This window comes from Platichthys flesus, chromosome 19 (assembly GCF_949316205.1).
Source record: "Platichthys flesus chromosome 19, fPlaFle2.1, whole genome shotgun sequence".
NCBI lineage: Eukaryota > Metazoa > Chordata > Actinopteri > Pleuronectiformes > Pleuronectidae > Platichthys > Platichthys flesus.
Genome location: NC_084963.1, coordinates 12,483,348 through 12,498,641, shown reverse-complemented (window position 1 = coordinate 12,498,641; position 15,294 = coordinate 12,483,348). Strand labels below are relative to the sequence as shown.

General features: G+C 42.6%; 3 protein-coding genes across 4 annotated transcripts; all 3 read left to right on the top strand.

Annotated features, from left to right (window-relative positions):
* Nucleotides 1-225: 225 nt before the first annotated feature.
* gng10 (guanine nucleotide binding protein (G protein), gamma 10) lies at nt 226-1,520 on the top strand. Its single transcript, XM_062413243.1, has 3 exons — nt 226-459; nt 1,149-1,276; nt 1,380-1,520. The coding sequence occupies exons 1-2, from the start codon at nt 379-381 to the stop codon at nt 1,272-1,274; spliced, it is 207 nt and encodes a 68-aa protein (XP_062269227.1). The 5' UTR covers nt 226-378; the 3' UTR covers nt 1,275-1,276; nt 1,380-1,520.
* Nucleotides 1,521-3,882: 2,362 nt separating this feature from the next.
* On the top strand, nt 3,883-9,724 carry btc (betacellulin, epidermal growth factor family member). Of its 2 annotated transcripts, none has more exons than XM_062413314.1 (5): nt 3,883-4,276; nt 5,045-5,152; nt 7,771-7,888; nt 8,169-8,315; nt 8,502-9,724. In XM_062413314.1, exons 1-5 carry the CDS (start codon nt 4,237-4,239, stop codon nt 8,635-8,637), a joined length of 549 nt encoding a protein of 182 aa, XP_062269298.1. In that variant the 5' UTR covers nt 3,883-4,236; the 3' UTR covers nt 8,638-9,724. The 2 variants fall into 2 exon arrangements, with proteins under 2 accessions (XP_062269298.1, XP_062269297.1); XM_062413313.1 differs by having other exon boundaries at nt 3,893-4,276; nt 7,768-7,888.
* A 2,800-nt stretch (nt 9,725-12,524) lies between these two features.
* Nucleotides 12,525-14,292, top strand: rxfp3 (relaxin family peptide receptor 3). The gene has a single exon (XM_062413042.1). It carries the CDS (start codon nt 12,792-12,794, stop codon nt 14,019-14,021), a length of 1,230 nt encoding a protein of 409 aa, XP_062269026.1. The 5' UTR covers nt 12,525-12,791; the 3' UTR covers nt 14,022-14,292.
* Nucleotides 14,293-15,294: the final 1,002 nt, after the last annotated feature.

Here is a 15,294-nt window from a genome sequence, read left to right as displayed (position 1 = left end):
TAGGAAAAACAGATGTATCTGAATTCTTGTTATGGGGTCTTAAACTTTTGAAAGCGCTTTAGGAAGGCCATTTCAAAGTGTGTGTGTGTGGGTGTGTGTGTGTGTGTGTGTGTGTGTGTGTGTGTGTGTGTGTGTGTGTGTGTGTGTGTGTGTGTGTGTGTGTGTGTGTGTGTGTGTGTGTGTGTGTGCACGAGGAAGGCAGTGTGCTTCCTTGTCTCTGTAGAAGTGAAGGACTGAGTTCATTTGGAAGGAAACCCAGCCGCTCTGTTCTTGTCCGGCTTTCTCTGCCCATTAGTTGAGTCAACTGCTGCGTTGAAAGAGTGAAGGGACTTTCTTTTAACAAGGAATTCTTCTTTCCCAAAACAATTTCTCAAGAACATGACCTCTAATTCCAATTTATCCAACATGCGACGGCTGGTGGAACAACTGAAGCTTGAGGCCAGTGTGGAACGAATCAAGGTAAAGAAGATATTTAACCGAGAATGGAAAAAGATGAAGAATCAAAGAGCGTTACATGCAGTTGGGGGTTAAATAACTTACTTTTCACAATTTCTTATACTGTATTAATTAAATATGACCAATGGAAATAAGATATTTTGTATTTTATACAAAATATAGATTTTGTATGAGCATGGTCATTTCTTTCCGTTGGTGGACCTACCTATCCGATTTGGGTTGTCGTGTTGTTGAAAATCTTCCTCAAGTATCAAACTTTCTTAGTCCTTTTACGTCGTAGTTCATTATGGAGAACCCCCTCATTATTAGTGTGATGCTAATAAACCATCATCATGTCTTCAAGTCATAAGTTTCTCATTTTCTAACAGGCATTGCATTTAAACATTTAATGAAAATGAATTAATAGTCAAGCTTACAGTAATCCATCAAGATGACAGTTGAAGGGACTGATGAAGTGCAGCTCTTTTCTAGAAGGGAAGTGATCAAAAAGTTAATTGAAGTGCTGACAATATAAAGAGATTTTGCTGCAGGGGCCTTTTCTTCAACTCGGCAACCCAAAAGTAATAATGATCACTGGCTGTTAACTGATCGATAAAGTGTGAGTGAATGACTTATTAATAAATACATCAATTAATGCACGTTAGACCTGTAAAAAAAGGGAAACTCATCAGAAAGTGATACCATGTTCCCAGGTGTCCCAGGCGGCTGCAGAGCTGCAGCAGTACTGTCTGCAGAACGCGGGCAAAGACGCCCTGCTGGTCGGAGTCCCCACAGGCAGCAACCCCTTCAGAGAGCCCCGCTCCTGTGCTGTCGTGTGAAGGTCCGAGTCCACACAAGTTTACTGACTTTGTTTGTGAGTAAACATCTTTGGTCTGTGGCTGACTTTACAATAAGGAGTCAAACGTTTTGCCCTTTTTTTGCAGAGGAAGAAGAAGTGGACACGTCTGTGGCATCTCCCCCAGTGAAGATTATGCTTAGTTTTTTAGGCCATTTTTCACCTCTATTTTAATGTTTTTAAGAGAAACCTTTTGACTATTTTCAAATAAATTTCTTTTTTTACCACATCACTGTACTGTCATTCCATTTCTCAGCATATACCAGTGCATTATGTACTTCATAGTCTATATTGTAACACCTTTTGAAGGCTGTATTAGTTGATCGCTGCTTTACACAGTGGACAGAGGAGCAAAAGAGTGATTAAGCGGATGTTTATAGGCAGGCTCTAAATTACACCCTGTAATCTCTCTGTGTCGGAGCTTCCCGACATCCAGTCTAAGTTAGGAACCCGGCTATGGAGAGGAAACAGGGTTTCCTGTCTCAAACTGCAAAGACACTCTGAACAGAGTTACGTCCCTCTCAGCCTCTCAACCTTACAGCCTTTTGGACGTGTTTATACTCTTATACTTAAGTTCAAGGTTCTAGAATAAAAATTATTATGGTGTAGATATTGCATATATATATATCTTGTGGGCAATTATGCTTTAGTGTTTATAGGTATTTAAGTCATGCCTGATTATTTTATTTATTTGCACGTAAACTATGTCATGCAGATCTTGATTCATAGACGTGTGAAGATGTAGAAAGTCTCAGATTCTGTCTAAATCTGCCTAAAAGACGTCTAGTCAGTCATGGGGTGGCTCTGTGCTTTGTCACTTCCTTTTCCTCTCAGGACATTATCTCTGTACGAGTCTCAATAGTTTTCCCACTTTAGTGCCTCCTTGCCTACAAAACCTTAAAAAAAATACAGAACAACAAGGACATGGGATGTTCCTCCTTTTGGAAGCAGAATTAATTCTTATGTGATCAAAAACATTGAACGTTTGCAAAAAGAAGAACATAAATCGCTACGTCAAATGTATCTTTAATGTTATTGCAGCGTAGAATAAAACTAAAAAACACCAACAAACTAATATTAAAACTTTTACTTAAGCCGTGCTTTGAGTTATATATTTAAGAAGAAGGTATCACAGCTACGATAGCCAAACAGTATATGCTCCTACAATGATCACATAGTTTACAGGAAAATAATGTGATTTACTCAACCTCCTGCTATGAGGAGGTTGGTGGACCAGCGGCCTCTGATCTCAGATGTGGCTTGAAGATAACGAATTGAAATACTGGGCAGCTCACAAGGGGTTAATTTAGTTAGTTTTCAAAGTCTCAGTTGGCAGTTTTCTCTTTTACAATAATCAAACAGATTCGTGCACAGCTTGACGTTTTTGGCACAGGCCACATGTTTTTCATGTTCTCTCTGAGGTTTTTCCATCCTGTTGCCAAAGGGGTCAACGTTTCTCATATGCAGATTTAATCATCATAGGAAAAGTATGCGAGAGGCATGGACAACACTTTTGATGGCTGGTCATACATAGATATTGTAAAAATCAAAGTGATTATGACATCATAAAAACAAGCCAGAAGCTTACAATGTAAGGTGTCAGGACATGTTGAAAGTATCTATTTATTTCATAGGAGGACCAAGGTGACTTGTGCCATCTGCTGGTCATGTTTACAGGATGATATTTTCAGCTTTCAAAATATCCTCCTATTTCCAAATTCAAATATCTTTCTTCATTTAAAGAAACTGAACACCAAAATGGAAATACTCAACTACTGAATTAAGTCCTGGATTTAAAATTATACTTGGGTAAAATATATAAGTTTTATCAGCGCAAAACACTTAAATGATAAAAATCATGAATTGACTTGCTCAGTTTGGGGGGCAGCATGTAACTACTCTACTATTCATTGTTATGTAACAAGACAATTGCCACTGTTGAAAAAATGTGTAAGAAACAATGCTGTAACATTAGGTTACATGCTTTACAAATTTGATTCAGCCAGTCAAATTTAATCAAATTTTCGTTGTATAGCCCATATTCACAATTGGCCTCATAGGCCTTAATAAGTTGCAACATCCTCTGCGTTTAACCCTCGACAAGAATGAGGAAAAGCTACCAAAGAAAACCCCTGCCAGTTAATTCTGCAGAAAAACATCTCCCTCCCTTTGAAATGTGTTGGCGGAGGTACAAAGTGTAATGGAATGAAACTTCTCAGGAAAAGCAAAGATCATTAATCGCTACCACTGAAACGTTCCCTTTAAATATTCCTCCAGCTGAGACATACTCTGCAGGGGTCAGTCTGGATCGAGGCCAGATGTTACAGTGGTGTTACTCATCCTCTGATTCTGTCCCTCCTCCTATTTGTCTGCTCTCTATTGGTCCAGGAAACCTTCAGAAGTCATACAAAAACACTTCATTCAATGGATAAAAGAAATCTATTTGGAAAGTGATTTGCTGTTGAACAGGTTCTTGGCGGTGAATGCTCCGTCTTTCACTTCATTCTAAAAAAACAAGGAACGTTTCGGGTGTACAGGTGCAGCTGCCCTCTGACAAGGAAATAACCTGTGTGGCTTGAATGGAGCTGGTGTTCTCCTTTAAAGGTGTGGGCGGGGAGCAGGGAGCAGAGTTGGGTTTCAGTGCCACCCCCCTTTTTTCTATTCTCACACTCACACTGTATTTGCAGTCCAGTCCCAGTCCATGCAGGGAGCCACTTTGGGCTGCGTGTGCGCTTTGATTAAAGCCTCAGACTTTTCAGACCATGGGTTTAAACGCCATCAATGAAGGAGCCCGACACAACACGTCACTGGGGAACTTTCACAGCGTGTCCACACCTTTTTCAAAGGTCATCGACCTCTGAGAAAGCACTGATCCAGTTTGACTTCTACTCGCCAATGACACTGAACTTTCAGTTTTTGGATGAGCACTTTTATCCTGTGAGGAGATGGCCAAGGTGTATAGACTCTATGTGGGAATAATAACAGGTAAGACTTGTGTTGTTTCACCATCTCACTTGAATCTGTGCTCACTTTTAAACAGAGGGATGTGTTTATAACATAGTAATTATTGTCTAGAATCATACTTGAGTTTTGCAGCCTCAGAGAGACACAGAGTTTACATATGATCACTTATAATACATCTTCGTAGTGACAGTTACACATCTGGGGACATATATATATAGATAGAATGTGACTGTATGGGTTAATTCTGTATTGTTTATACAGTTGGTGCACTTATTCGATAGCCTCATGCTTTCTGAATGGCCCACCCTGTCAGGTTTGAAGAAATCTCTCTTCCTGCTGAGCATTATTTGTAGAGTAGTGTGGGTTAGTAATTCAAATTAACCATCCATGCGATATTTATATATGCTAATCATTGTCAAAACTAGTGCCCCTTATGTGAAATGACACAAGACACGAGGCAGGAGTGGGCGTGAACGAGCGGAAACACCGCTTTCTCTCTAACAAGGCCAGCTGGCATCCTGACTCACTCATAACCCAGATTAGGATTTTGAAAATGTTTATCTCTTAGGTGATGCTATACATTTAACAAATTGGTTTTAATATTTGAGCATTTTGCATCATCTGTTTGTGTGTGTGTGTGTGTGTGTGTGTGTGTGTGTGTGTGTGTGTGTGTGTGTGTGTGTGTGTGTGTGTGTGTGTGTGTGTGTGTGTGTGTGTGTGTGTGTGTGTGTGTGTGTGTGTGTGTGTGTGTGTGTGTGATGTGTTTCCTCTTTGTGTTTCTTCCCGCAGCTCTGGCCTTTTGCAAATACTGCATCGCAGAGGGGAACGCCACCGTGGAGTCCACCAATCCAACTAGAGACGACTGTCATCACCATGGCAACAGAGACAATTGCACAGGTAGATATGGACAGGAGGCGAGGGGCAGGTTCCCCCGCAGGTGTCACAAAAGGCTATTTTTTCCTGGAACGTTCAAGTTGGACAAAACACATTGTTGGATATGAACATGCAAACACAAATTTACACAAGTACATCTCACCTGGAAAGGAAGAAATCGGCAAGAACACAGAGATAGAGGCATTTCATTGTGGAGCTTGTCCAGCCAGCCGGACTGTGTTGCACCAGTTATTCATGAATCCATCATTAAGTTTAAACTTAAAGTCTTTCTAAAAGTCTGACTAGTGAGCTTTTAAATATAGTCTTAAGGAATCTTATGACACATGCAGTGCAACCTCATCAAGACCAATAAACTTTGTAAACAAGAAGTCATTATGGGGTAGTAGAAATCCTAATAATAACAGTTTTAGAAGAACAAAAGATATTTCATGACTTTTGCAGGCTTAAGTGAGAAAATGGTTTTGTATGTCTGCATGTAGAAATAGGCCACGTGTTTCCAGTAAGTTCCGGCAGTTTAAATGATTAGAAAATGTCTAAATGAGCATTTACCAAGCTTCAGGTCAGACATTCAAATTGCACCATACAGGGTCACAGCAGGACACCATTGTTGTGGGGTTTTCCTTTTGGTTCAGTTGAATATACAGCTGTAACTCATGGCTGTTACTGACATTATTCAGTAATAATCTCCACTTAATAAGTCATCGTCATGGTGCAGTGCATTTTAATTCAACAACGTGTAAAACATCACTTGATAAAACGAGGCTAGGACCTCCAAGCGTGCACACTGTCAGGCGACTCAAATGGCAAATGTACAAACTATAATACAATAGTGGATCTTCAACTTTCTCAATCAACAAACCAATAAAACAAAATAGTAATACACAACACATAGCCTAAGCCAATGTAATACTGTCTGGCAAGAAATTTGCTAAAAACAACAATTGCTACTGTATTAGTGTTAGTTTAACTTCTGGTTAAAACTCTGTCTAATTGCAGCTTTCAATTACCTTTAAACATTACGCAGTTAGCGCCAAATCTGATATAAAGTTCAACTGTCTCAGTCATAAATACAACTTGATTGAGGTTAAAGTTGTTAACAAATGTTCAAATTAGAAATACGTTTTATTATAAACATCTTCATCAAAATTCACATTTTTTTTTATGAATTGCTCAACATTTTGGGACACACAAAGTTTATAACACGATTGATAACATTTTAATTTGCTAAACAAACAGCTTTGACTAGCAGCTATAGCTTAACTTAGCTTAGCATAGCATTAAGACTGAAAATGGAGGGAAACACATTTTCATCTCTCTAAAACCACAAAATGTTGCTTCTACCATTCATTCTTTTTAAATATTCAACGGACACGATTGGTATTTATCCTCTCATCTTAACCAACTCTTGTCAAGAAAGCAAATAAACATACCCGAGTTATTCCTTTAAACTTTGTAACTGGATATTTATCTTTTCACCGCTGAGGTCATGTTGCAGTGAACAACCGAAGCGCTCTCCTTGATGTCACCTGAACAGCAGTGTTGTTTTACGAGAGCGCTTTCAACTATGACCTCAAGGGAATGACTTGTAAAGATAGCGGCGGCCTGTGGTTAGTGGTGGCCATAAGGTCAGCGTTATGGCCAACCAGCAGCTGCAGGGTGTGTGTTGCTGTGTGATGGTTATCTGTCTATAGATGTGAAATGGAGTTTAAATCATCATGTGCTTCATGTAGTGAGGAATGATATTAATTGATAAGTGAGACCCGATGACACCAGGCGTTTGCTGGCACTGAGAGGCCCGGCTTCCTCCATGGATCGTATTGCACACGGCCTATTTATATCACGGCATGCCAGGAGGCGAAGAAGTGAGTCAAAGAAGCAAGCTCACGAAACAAGACCACTGAAACAACTTTAGGATGTTAGCTTGTTGCTTTATTAACCAAGGTCAATTGAGAAGATTAACACATGACACTCACACTTATGGTCAAGCGATGACGCCCTCTAGCGAGAATACTTGCTTTTTTCCATTTGGGTTGCAGTTGTGATGCTATTACACTTGTTGTTATCATTGTTGTGTGTATTAAACTGAGCCTTTACCTAACCAAACCCTGCTGGCTATAAAACAGCCAGTGGTGCTGGGTAAATACCTGAGCTTAGCATAAAGGCTGCCTGCAGGGGGAAGCAGCTAGCCTAGATCCGTCGTGAAGTACTAGATTTCACCTAACAGCACCACAGGTGTTATTTTTTGAGGATTTATGTTGTGGGATTATTTGGAGCTGAGATCATTTGTACTTGTAGCCGTCCAACTGTTTCCCTGTTTTCAGGCCTGTGCCAGCTGCAGGCTTACAATGAACAAATAGATACTGCAGGAGAGGGATATTGATCCTCTCACCGCCTACCAAGAATCCAAGGGGATTTCCAAAGTACTGACTTGGTTGGATGCCCAAAGTAATGATGGAGTCATTTGTAACGTCTGTATGCTGCAGTGGATATATTTACTGTCTTTCCCTTCCAAAAACTGCCCAAGAGATCCCAAACATACAGCTAGGGGAGGTGAACTTAAACTGGAACACAAATGCTGCACTTAACAGAAGTTGAATATGATTATTCATTTTCTCCAGTAGACCCAAGAGATACAGAGCCGTGGGGCGGCCACTTCTCAAGATGTCCTGAAGAACTAACGCACTACTGTATCCACGGGGAGTGTCGTTACATTGAAGAACAGAAGGCACCGTCTTGCAGGTGAGAAACAATGGCTGCTGAAAGATGGAGTAACTGACACCTGCAGGTTGGTAATTGTACATTGTTATAAAGTAGAGTAAAGAGAAACCTGGCACAACAACTATGGCGTAAGATGGTCTCAATACAGAATGGATGAAAGAGACACTGCTTGATTGAGGCCGCTTTCATCGTTTGCGTTCTTGCGGTATAATGGGTTTTGAATAGGTATTATCCCTCTATAGTTGGAGAAGCAGACAAACAGCAGGCTATGAAAGTAATCTTTAGTTTTGTCTTGCCGCAGGTGTCACAAGGGTTACATGGGCTCCAGGTGTGGATATTTGGACCTGGACTGGCGGAAAGGAGAGAGACAACAAATCATAATTGCATGCGTCATTGGCGGGCTCGTGCTGCTCATTCTTCTCATAGTGTTCATCTGCGTCTGTTCACAGTAAGCCTTTCTGTGTGTGTGTGTGTGTGTGTGTGTGTGTGTGTGTGTGTGTGTGTGTGTGTCAAACCATTAAGTGTTTTTCCTGATATGTGGAATTATTCCTATAAAACCGATGTTTCTGTTATTTCTGCTGCATATACGATAAGTACGTGGCACCTGGGTTTGATATATTTGTTTCTCCGACAGTCGTAGGAGCAGACTGTGTCCATGGAGGGGCCGACAGAGGGAAGAACGGAGGAACGGGTCAGAGAAGCTTGGCATGATGGATACGCAACCGGTCCCACCAGACTCAACCGCGCCACCTGAAACGAACACTGTGTGAGGAGTTGGCATGAGTCTGTGTGTCTGGGGAACTGTTTAGATATGAGAGGAGCTGTCCTCCATGTGGCAGCTGCTGCCTTTTGTCTCACAGTAACGGCAGCTTGGGGTCTCTGAGCTGGACAGGACGGAGGCCTGCTCAGAGGGAAGGACATTTGTGGATATAATATGTCTCTGGCTATGGTCACTCAAGCTGGAGCACATGCAGTTCACCCCCCTTCTCCTAAAATTGCGCCCTGTCTTGGAGGACAAAGGAGATACCTCCCTGGATTTATGATAAACAACAAGTTGGGGATGAGTGTCTGGGTGGACGTGCGCTGGCAAGGACACTTTTTTCCACTACAGGAAGTTGTAGCCTGCCCCTGCTGCCTGCACAGATCTTTTCATCAATTGTTGCTATACCGGAAAGAAGTCGTGACAGGAGCTGACAGCCAGTGACAATTGATGAGGTTATTGTCTGTGTGGGAGACAGTGAGACTGAGAGGAAAGTGACTTGAGTCTATGTTCTCTTTGGGGAATTATAGCAAGCTAAGAAATCCTTGAAGGTAGAGAGATACAAGTACCAGCAGCTACAGCATGTACTGTGGTTTTATGTGACATTATTTCTACCCTGTTTACTGCTGCTTTTTCTTGCTCTGGTGTCAATTCACAAATGCACAGTCAAAATCGTATTGATCACTTATTCCTCTGTGCACAGCAATGTCTCCACGGAAAACTCACGCAGAATATTGTTACTGGTCAACGCAAGCAATTCAAGAGGAGCCTCACGTATTACTAAAGGCTGCATGTCTGGTACGGCCGAGGAGGACGAGGACAAGGGGAACTTGTGCTGGAGGATTTTTTTGATCTGTATATTTGGAGCCGGCCAGCTCCAAATATACAGATCTGCAGCGGCAGAACAGCTTGGCCTGTGTGCGGAGGCTCAGCCAAAGTGAAAGTGCTCCACTGTATGAAACACTTTCCAAACTGCCGGTGACGTGTGTCTGTGTGTGTGCATTACTTCTGCATCTAAATGTAGAATGAGGACGCTTAAGAGGGAGTCGGTGAAGTCTGCTCCTGCTCTTTCCGTTAATAAATATGTCTATTCTGTATTTGCTGTCCGTTTTAAATGATTGGAAAGAATCGAACAGAAAAGGTCACTGCATGCATGGGCCTTATCTTTGCAGTATTACTACGCAAACAAAGTGGCAAGGAAATGATTGCGCTCCCTTTCAGGTGATTGTACTTTGGTTACGTTTTTTTATTGTGTTGTTGCTATGGTGTTGTGTATAACCACCTTGGGACCGCAGCAAGAGCAAAGACATTCCTGCTGTGAACATAGAGTATCGACCATTATCTCATCCCTGCTCATTGATACTCACACTGTTGCCAATGTATTCTTTAAAACGTGTGTGTGTGTGTGTGTGTGTGAGGAACTGAACCAGTCAGTGTGTGAGGATATAAATGAATGAAACGGATACACACAGCATGTATAACTATTATTTAATGCATTTAACTCAGCTTTACTGTCTTATGTATTATGAGGTGGTTCGTAACTCTTCAGGGGTTTTACTCAATATCTTCATTTGAATTTGAAACTGTTAAGACAGGTGCATGCACACAAAGTTCGAAACAAAACAGAAAGTGATCTAATAAGTTTCACAGGTGCTAATGCACTTTTATTTGTTACCTTTGGATGGAGCCATCTTGGCCGTTTCACCCTGCTTCCAGTCTTTATGCTAAGATAAGCCCAGCTGACCGCCTGCACAGACATGAGAGCTCTGTGGCTCCTCTTATCTAAGTCTTGGCAGGCAAATAAGAGTCTTTCCAAAAAACTATTCATCTCAGTTGCGGGCTCCTGCTCGTTCTATCTGTTCTCCACCAACTGTGTCTCCCTGCAAGCTGTTACTTAATTGTTCACGGTTTTAGTAACGAGCACGTTCGAAATCCCTCTTGAATCTATGTCATCAATCAATACCTTGATGTGTTTGATGTGTAATTCATCGTTGCTTATGATTAACATGTTTTAAGCTTCTAACCACACATTAGTAATGGATTTGGTCAGGCTCTGGTGGAAGTTAATGTGTTTCGCTGTGCGCCAGCTGCAATTCATTTAGCAGAGGCAGGAACCTGGTTGATGTGCTTTTGGCTCCTCTTGCCGTGCACTGCTTTTCCTCAGGATGCCTACAAAACTGAGCTTTTTTCATATTCTATATGCCAGGGCGAATATGAAGTTAACTCGGAGAAGAATTCATCAAAATGAATGAATCAAAATGCAAGAGTGCCAAGAAGTGATGCAGCATGTTTCCCAGAGCTACTGCTATTTTTAGATCAAACTGACATTCAGACAGCTACACTAATCCAGAAGGTTTATGTTCAACAATCTATTCTCTTCTCTGTCTACAACCAAGCTTTTAGGATCTTTGACCTAATTCCAGGTGACCTGTGTGTGGCTGCCATCACAACAGTGACAGCTGTGGAATGCTGGAGTTTCAATATGAGGGGTGTGTCATGCGGAACTTGGAAATATGAGGCTGATAAGACAGACAGATACTGTGGATGTTTGTTTTGGAGCAGAGGTGCAGTAAAAAAAACTCTCTTTCATTAATCTGCCATGTTATTTAGAAACATGTCAAACTGTGACTGTAAGCTCCAGTGGACCTGTTGTGGATATGAGACTTTGGATGACACACACTGATTCACACTGACTGCTAATGACTCCATCTGTTCTCCTGTGGTATGCCTGCGAGCGGCTGGCTGCAGCAGCTGAATGCCGAACACACTGACAGAGAGACACCGCACCTCACAGATCAGCAGCGGACAGGGGACAGGAGCGAGGGGAGTTGTTCGGCCAGGTCATGTGTTGTGTGTCCCTCCCCTGTCCCATGTGTTTGTGTTCAGTTTTTGTAGTGAGTATGACCACCACTGGAGGTCAGCAAAACACTACAGCCCTCACAGATATTTCAATTCACCAAATGCTGATAACTAAGAAAGATACATTTGCTCAGGTAATTTACTAAAGTGGAATTTTACGGTACTTTACAAACAATTCCATTTCAAGCATCCCTTCTTCTTCCAGTTTACATTCCAGAGTTTCAGAGGGATATACATATAGCATTGTTTTTTATTTTCAGTCATTGTTATCAAGTTGGAATGGTCGGATCCTTAGAAATAAAGAAAATAAATAATAATATTTACTGCTCTAAATTTATTTGACATTATGCAAATTAGGTTTGCTGATTCGTTTCATAATGAGCATATTAAACTATGTGACACATCGTAAGTCACTTCTTATTATGACAATGCTTCTGTCATAATAAGACTAAAGCCTAAACACCAGTATAAGTCAAGGACCCTTACTTATACTTTTATACTTACACGAATGTTTAATGCAGGACTTTGGTATTGAAAGATAAATGGATGGATGGATGGATTGAATACTAATAATTGTATATATAGAGGGAAAGGTGTAGTGCCTTGCTTGTTATATATGATACTATATATTATTTGAGCATTAAGCTTATTTGATGATATATTGATCCTTTATGCATGCCATGCCTCACTGGGAATGTAATTTACCCTCCTCAGCTTGTCCGTCCTCTTTGTATATCTCTGGTCACCACCTCATTCTTCCTCAATCCATTGTTTTTATTATTTACTCTCATCCTTACCCTCTTTTCTTTTTTCATCTGTGCCATCATGCAAGGTGAACACTGGGCAACGCTGACGGAGCAGTATGGCTATACACTGCTGTCCCTCGGCCAATGGGAAGTGGGAAAAATTGGAAGCACAATTAAAAGGAATGGATCCACCCACCCCTCTCCCTCCCTCCCCCCTCCTCTTCTTTAACAACATGGCTTCTAATCAGAGCCAGGCTCCTAGTTGGTCACGACGCTTTCTTCACGGTTGAAGTGCTGAAACGCGCGCAGAAAAGCTCATAGCAACATTGAGACCTGATGAGCAGCTCCGATACAGGCGCAGCGATATTTTTCTTTTCTTCCCATTGATTCAAGGAAAGTTGAGCACCGTTTTTTAATGTGGCTATAGACGTTCTTTTTTATTAAAATAGAGGCTTGCCCAAGTGCGTAATATCCAAAGATGGTTCGAGTTTTACAGGAGGTGAAGCTGCTGGATCTACTGGCATGACTTTACTGAATATCACCTGGGGATCAAGTTAAAATGTCTGGGGAATTTATCGGAGGTCTGTACGAAGACTCGGCGGGAACAGGGACTAACTTCAGCTTCGTTTTTAACGCGACCAACCGCTCCACCTCCGCCGACAGTTCCCACCTGTCAGATTTAGGGAAAACGGACTTCGTGGGAGATGGCGCCGCGGTTGTGCGGATTATCATCTCAGTCATTTACTCTCTGGTCTGCGCGCTCGGGCTGGTCGGGAACTTGCTGGTCCTGTACCTGATGAAGTCTAAGCGCGTGTGGAAGAAGTCCTCCATCAACCTCTTCGTGACAAGTTTGGCGGTGACAGATTTCCAGTTCGTGCTGACGCTGCCGTTCTGGGCGGTGGAGAACGCGCTGGACTTCACTTGGCTCTTCGGCAAAGCCATGTGCAAGATAGTGTCCTATGTGACGGCCATGAACATGTACGCCAGCGTGTTTTTCCTCACGGCCATGAGCGTGGCCCGGTACTGGTCGCTGGCCTCCGCGCTGAAGGGCAGGCGGCGGCGGACGCACTGCTGCTCGGCGCGCTGCATCACGGTCCTCATCTGGTTCGCCGCTGTCTTCGCCGCGCTGCCGCACGCAGTCTTCTCCACAACCGTCAGCGTCTCCAACGAGGACCTGTGCCTCGTGAAATTCCCCGAAACCAACGGAAGCGCGCAGTTCTGGCTCGGGCTCTATCACTCTCAGAAAGTGCTGCTGGGCTTCGTGGTGCCTCTGGGCATCATCTGCGCCTGCTACCTGCTCCTCCTGCGCTTCATCACGTCCAAAAACAGCAACACCTCCAGCGCCAAGCGACGCGCCAAGGTCACCAAGTCCGTCACCATAGTTGTGCTGTCCTTCTTCCTCTGCTGGCTGCCCAACCAGGCGCTCACAGCCTGGGGCATCCTCATCAAACTCAACGTGGTCCACTTCAGCTACGAGTACTACACCACGCAGGTGTACGTCTTCCCCGTGTCCGTGTGCCTGGCGCACTCCAACAGCTGCCTGAACCCCATCCTGTACTGCCTGATGAGGCGGGAGTTCAGGAAAGCGCTGAAAAAGCTCTTCTGGCAGGTGACTTCGCCCACCCTCACCACCATCAGGCCGATCACAGCCACGACAAAGCCAGAGACGGACGGACAGGGACGCGTCCTGGTCCCCCTCGGCGCGCCCGAGGAGGCCCCTGTTGTGTTTTATCCTCCGGGAGCAGTGATGTACAATGACAGGAGAGATCTGCCACGAAACAGCACTTAGTCTAAAGTGCCACGGACTGTGTATTTTAATGCTCTGTGAGTTTTATTATATGTGTTAATGTTAATGGACATCATCTCACAGTTGGCAGAGGGGCTGCGGTGTGCGTCCAGCTTGGATGTGCGTAATTGGCGTGAAGAGCGCAAACAGAAACTGGCCTGTAAACCACCATCCTCTCAGTTAATCACATTGGCTCCTGCTTGTCTGTCACTTTGCCCACTTCGTCTCTGTGCTTTGCTCTCAGCTACTCTTTAAAATAAAAGAGGGGAGGGCCTTTTCTCTTGTGCCATATTTGTTTAAATGTCAAATGCGCAAAGTAAAGTGCATGGATAAAAAAGAGCGGCTTGCTGGTCCTTGTCTTTGGTCAGAGGGACAGTGTGTGCTACCGTGGCCAGTATTCATTAATTCATTCGTTCAGTTCGGACCGCAAATGAATCCCTATCCTCATGTTTGAGTCAACGAGTTTCACACCTTACTGGTAATTGATTTAGACAACGTTAGTGAATGCTTAGAGTAAATAATGAATGTGTCGTGAGCAAAACATCACCTGCACACCAAACATTCCAAAAAGGTGATTTATAGCATTACAGCAGTTCCATCACAAACAAACTAAAGTAATGTACATTAGAGATTAGAATAACATTCTCCTACACTAATTTGTATAAACACAAGGAGAGAAATTCCTCATTATTTTACTAATTCACTTTGTTTAATGATTCTTTTCTCAGGGAGTTTGAGTCTAGCTCAGACTTTGTTTTCTTAAATTTTGTAATTAAATTGATCTGTGGCCCACATTGATGTGGCTGGTACCCGTGGTGCATAGCTTGGCTGAGTAACAGAACTCTGAAGTCAAACCGCAGTATCAGTATTCGATAAGTTGCCCTTTTGAGAGCATTTTGGATTTTTCTTAAATCGTGATCAAGCATCTGAAAACTTGCTGTGTTGTGCACACACACGAGAGAGGCCTCATTAAAAATCAGCCACGCAGACGCACATCTGAGACGTAATTGTTTCATAGTTTATGCAGAACTCCCTTGAAATTACTTAAATGAACATAACTTCTAAATGATTTTGGGCCATCTAATACAGCCCATTAACTTCTAATTTGTTTGCTTCCTCATCTCGATCCGATAAGAAAAGAAAAGGGAGGAACTTGCCATTAAAAAGACCTTAAACTCACAATCCTTTATTTTCTATTTCTATTTGCCATTTAAGCAAAAAAAAAGGTTTAAATGGCAAATAGAAAGGAGGAGGCTCAACAAGTGCAAGTGCATAT

What these genes read in the sequence shown, in the direction of transcription:
- gng10 (XM_062413243.1), top strand. Translation starts at nt 379, where the DNA reads ATGACCTCTAATTCCAATTTATCCAACATGCGACGGCTGGTGGAACAA. An exon ending in CCAGTGTGGAACGAATCAAG is followed by an intron (nt 460 to 1,148) that starts GTAAAGAAGATA and finishes CCATGTTCCCAG; the next exon opens with GTGTCCCAGGCGGCTGCAGA.
- btc (XM_062413313.1), top strand. Translation starts at nt 4,237, where the DNA reads ATGGCCAAGGTGTATAGACTCTATGTGGGAATAATAACAG. An exon ending in CTATGTGGGAATAATAACAG is followed by an intron (nt 4,277 to 5,044) that starts GTAAGACTTGTG and finishes TTCTTCCCGCAG; the next exon opens with CTCTGGCCTTTTGCAAATAC. An exon ending in TTCATCTGCGTCTGTTCACA is followed by an intron (nt 8,316 to 8,501) that starts GTAAGCCTTTCT and finishes TTTCTCCGACAG; the next exon opens with TCGTAGGAGCAGACTGTGTC.
- rxfp3 (XM_062413042.1), top strand. Translation starts at nt 12,792, where the DNA reads ATGTCTGGGGAATTTATCGGAGGTCTGTACGAAGACTCGGCGGGAACA.